The 5000-nt window shown below is 38.5% G+C and overlaps 1 protein-coding gene across 1 annotated transcript in view; it reads right to left on the bottom strand.

Moving 5' to 3' along the window:
- Nucleotides 1–5000, bottom strand: part of LOC110319373 (protein PFC0760c-like) — a 31044-nt gene that overhangs the window by 14939 nt on the left and 11105 nt on the right. Inside the window, exon 8 of the mRNA XM_021194869.1 lies at nt 1249–1457. Coding sequence (XP_021050528.1) covers nt 1249–1457 — 209 coding nt within the window. The remainder of the gene's footprint in view (nt 1–1248; nt 1458–5000) is intronic.

Genomic DNA, 5000 nt, shown 5'->3' with positions numbered 1-5000 from the left:
CAAACCAGGCTAGTATCAAACTTAAGAGCTCTGCCTCCTTACCTCTTGAGTGCTGGGATTAAGGGTGTATTCAATCATGCTCAGCAGTATGTTCAAAATAATAAGATGTTGAGAAATTTATAATTCTTTGAAATTCCACATAATGCATTTCTATGCTCGTGTTTCACTAAATTTGAATAAACAACTTGTTTCTGTTTGCATGATTTATATTAACTAAAGCGGAATAATACACAACTTCAGCTTTTATTACTATTTTATTCATGTGGGTTTGGATTAAACTATATAAGTAGCTTCCATCTTGTATGTTCAATAAACACAGGTAATCATGTAATCATATAAATTTTGTTCTTTCCGTGAAAGAAGGGGTGCGGGTTCTGCTGAATCTCATGTGGGATGATTGACGGATGGCAGCCCCACTCAGCTCCTGACCAGAAACATCTAACTCAACTGGGCACTATCAGAGATTACGGTGGACTGACAAATCAGACACTGAAGAACTATGGTGGCCAGGGAACATTTAAACTGTGAGTACTTGTGTGTGGAAGGTAAGGAGAGAAAAACCACAAAAATAATAAATAAATAAATAAATAAATAAATAAATAAATAAATCCACCAAACAGAACAAAAAAGTTTTATACTTCAATTCAAATTGTGTGTAAGGATAGTGTCATGCAGCCTATAGTGTCCAACATGCCCTCTCAAAACCTTAGAGATAGCATTGGGAGCTATTCGCCTTTAGTCTATATGAATGCGCCAAAATCAAGAGAGGGAAAGACAGAAGCCAAACTGTCAACTGGGTGACACTGATAATGTAACACCACAAATTCCCAACCACAGGGCATGGCCACTCTTTTGCATGAAACCGATACAGATGCCATCTACTCACTCATGTTCAAAATTGCTACTGTCCAGCCACAAGACACATTTGACTCTACTTTTTATCATTTAAAGAGGTATCTAATAAAAGACCAAAGATAAACAACAACAAAAAATGTTATAAAGATGAGCATAAAATTTGATAAGAGGCTACTGGTAGAACAGAACTCTCTAGGCTTTATAATTACATAGAATTTTAAAAAAAGAAAGAAAGAAAGAAAGAAAGAAAGAAAGAAAGAAAGAAAGAAAGAAAGAAAGAAAGAAAGACTAAAATTTTCTATTGATTCTAGAAGATGACTTGAAGATGTTTGCATTTGGATGGTGTTACACTAGTAAACAAAAGAAAACCTGAGAAATTAAATGTATCTTTACCATAAGTTGTGCTTGTCCAGTGCAATCTTCATCATCACCACCATCCTCATCATCACCGTCCTCATCATTACCATTCTCATCATCGCCACCCTCGTCATCGCTATCATCATCATCATCATCATCATCATCATCATCATCATCATCATCATCACCTCCCTTCTGTTCTTCTTCTTCCGACGACACTTCGATGACCTCCTCTACAGACAAATCTATATATTTTGTGAGAATAAGCACTAAAAATACTATAAAATAATAGTCTCTGGATCAATTTCTAGAAATGCTTAAAATCAATAATAGTAAAGTATGTTTTTATTTTCCCGAAGAACACCCAGAAACCTTAAGCCTTTCCATCTGACAGGCTCTGACATTACCCACTCAGCTTCCATCTAACGCCTCAAGTCATCCTGATGATGGCTTTTCTAGAGAAGCAGGTGGTGCTTTGCTCAGGGGTACCAGAGTACCCGGTTGGAATCTCTATTCATTGTGGTAACTCTTGCAAACTACTGCTTTGTGCGTCTATATGTTTCACCCTTAGATTGGAGTGAGCCATCTTTTCAGTCACCTAAGTATATACTTTCTTGGTGTTGCTCAAGAATCAGCTGCTGTGCACCCAGGGCTTTTAAAAGTGTACCTGAAATGTACCGTGGACATCTTTCCTTGAGACGATGCCTGATCCGACATTGAAAGAGCAACTTTAGGCAGACAGAGGGCAGGAAAGGATGAGAGCAGGGACAATGACAGCAGTGGGTGCAGAGGAATGGTTAAGAGAGTACTTGCCTGAAAGTACAGTCACTGGGGAGGACAGAAATGCCAGTAACGCTAGAGAAAAGAGCTATGGAGAGATTCCTGCAGAGGAAGATGGTGAGAGTCACGTAGCTTTGAGAAGCTGCGTTAACTTAGTCATGTTGTGTTGTGTACTCTAAAAGTGATAAAGAACAGGCGTAAGTGGAGAATGAATGAGTGAAGGCAGATGAATTTAGAGAAGAAAATAAGGCAGAGATTAAAAAAATGGTAAAGGTCAGACACAGAGGTAGCATTCTCAGAAATATTGAGGGATAACATTAGTGGCAAGAGAATGATTTTGTTAAATGAAAAAATGCACAAATCTGAAATCCTAAAGTACAAAATACTAGTAATTATCGTGGAAGAGTAAACAGTCAGGCAGACAGACAGATGGGTAGATGATAGATAGATAGATAGATAGATAGATAGATAGATAGATAGATAGATAGATAGATGGATGGATATGTAGATAGATATAGATGATATAAATGTATAAATACTCAAATTTCTGTAATTATCCTATGTTGCTCAATATTTCTACTCCATTGCAAATTTTGAGGACATTCTTTTAGCTTTTGGTGTAAGTGTTCTTCTCTAAGTTGCTACAAAGCTGAGCAATAAGAATAATAGTAATGAGTAAGAGAAGGTCTGAGGAGTAACATACACACAGAGAAGCCTGTGCAATATCAGTGGGGAAATCCTGGGATGTCCCTAGCATATTTTCCAGTATGTAAAGGAAGGAAGCCATACAGCAAACACAACAGGTGAAGAATTAAGAGTATTTGGATTGACAGCATACTCAAAAGTCTTCAACATTATATCTGATGATTGTTAAACAACAACAGTAATGGATTTAACAGCACTAAACTCCTAGAGAATGTAGTCTCAATTTAGGCCAAGATTAGAAATGTACTATATGGACAATTGAAATGGTTCTGTGTTTTCATTCTTTTTTTTTTTCAAAAACAATTTTTTATTAGGTATTTTCTTCATTTACATTTCAAATGCTATCCCAAAATTCCCCTAAACCCTCGCTACACCCTGATCCACAATGCACCCACTCCTGCTTCCTGGCCCTGGCATTCCCTTGTACTGGGGCATATAATTTTTTGCAAGACTCGGGACCTCTCCTCCTAATGATGGCTGACTAGGCCATCTTCTGCTACATATGCAACTAGACATGTGAGCTCTGGGGGATACTGGTTAGTTCATATTTTGGTTCCTCCTATAGGGTTGCAGACCCCTTCAGCTCCTTGGGTACTTTCTCTAGCTCCTCCATTTGGGGGCCCTGAGTTCCATCCAATAGATGACTGTGAGCATCCACTTCTATATTTGCTAGGCACTGGCATAGCCTCACAAGACACAGCTATATCAGGGTTCTGTCAGCAAAATCTTGCTGGCAGATACAATAGTGCCTGGGTTTTTTGGTTGTTTATGGATGGATCCATGGGTGGGACAGTCTCTAGATGGTCTTTCCTTCAGTCTCAGCTACAAACTCCTTCCATGAGTATTTTGTTCCCCATTATAAGAAGGAACAAATTATCCACACTTTGGTCTTCCTTCTTCTTGAGTTTCATGTGTTTTGCAAATTGTATCTTGGGTATTCTAAGATTCTGGGATAATATCCACTTATTAGTGAGTGCATATCGTGTGTGTTCTTTTGTGATGGGTTACTTCACTCAGGATGATATCCTCCAGATCCATCCATTTGCCTAAGAATTTCATAAATTCAATGTTTTTAATAGCTGAGTAGAACACCATTGTGTAAATGTACCACATTTTCTGTATCCATTCCTCTGCTGAGGGACATCTGGATTCTTTCCAGCTTTTGGCTATTATAAATAAAGCAGCTATGAACATAGTGGAGCATATGTCCTTATTACAAGTTGGAACTTCTTCTGGGTATATGCTCAGGAGAGGTATTGCTGGATCTTCCAGTAGTAATATGTCCAGTTTTCTGAGGAAACGCCAGACTGATTTCCAGAGTAGTTGTACCAGCTTGCAATCTCACCCACAATGGAGGAGTGTCCTCTTTCACCACATCCTCGCCAGCATCTGCCGTCATCTGAATTTTTGATCTTAGCCATTCCGACTGGAGTGAGGTGTTTTGATTTGCATTTCCCTGATAATTAAGGACGTTGAACATTTTTCATGTGCTTCTCAGCCATTCGGTATTCCTCAGTTGAGAATTCTTTGTTTAGCTCTGTACCCCATTTTTAAATGGGGTTATTTGAATTTCGGGAGTCCAGCTTCTTGAGCTCTTTGTATATATTGGATATTAGTCCACTATCAGATTTAGGATTGGTAAAGATCCTTTTGCAATTTGTTGGTGGCATTTTTGTCTTATTGACAGTGTCTTTTGCCTTACAGAAGCTTTGCAATTTTATGAGGTCCCCGTTTGTCGATTCTTGACCTTAGAGCACAAGCCATTGATGCTCTGTTCAGGAATTTTTCCCCTGGGCCCATATCTTTGAGGCTTTTCTCCACTTTCTCCTCTGTAAGCTTTAGTGTATCTGATTTTATGTGGAGTTCCTCGATCCACTTAGACTTGAGCTTTGTACAAGGAAATAAGAGTGGATCAATTCTCATTCTTCTACATGATAAACGCCAGATGTGAGAGCATCATTTGTTGATAATGCTGTCTTTTTTCCAATGGGTGGTTTAAGCTCCCTTATCAAAGATCAAGTGACCATGATTGTGTGGGTTCATTTCTGGGTCTTCAGTTCTATTCCATTGATCTACCTAACTGTTGCTGTACCAGTACCATGCAGTTTTTATCACAATTGCTCTGTAGTACAGCTGGAGGTCAGGCATGGTGATTCCACCAGAGGTTCTTTTATTGTTGAGAATAGTTTTTGCGATCCTAGGTTTTTTGTTATTCCATTGAATTTGCAAATTTCCCTTTATAACTCCTTGAAGAATTGAGTGGGAATTTTGATAGGGATTGCATTGAATCTGTAGATTGCTTT

The sequence above is a fragment of the Mus pahari genome, chromosome 3 (assembly GCF_900095145.1).
Source record: "Mus pahari chromosome 3, PAHARI_EIJ_v1.1, whole genome shotgun sequence".
Classification (NCBI taxonomy): domain Eukaryota; kingdom Metazoa; phylum Chordata; class Mammalia; order Rodentia; family Muridae; genus Mus; species Mus pahari.
This window is presented reverse-complemented; position numbering and strand designations above follow the sequence as displayed.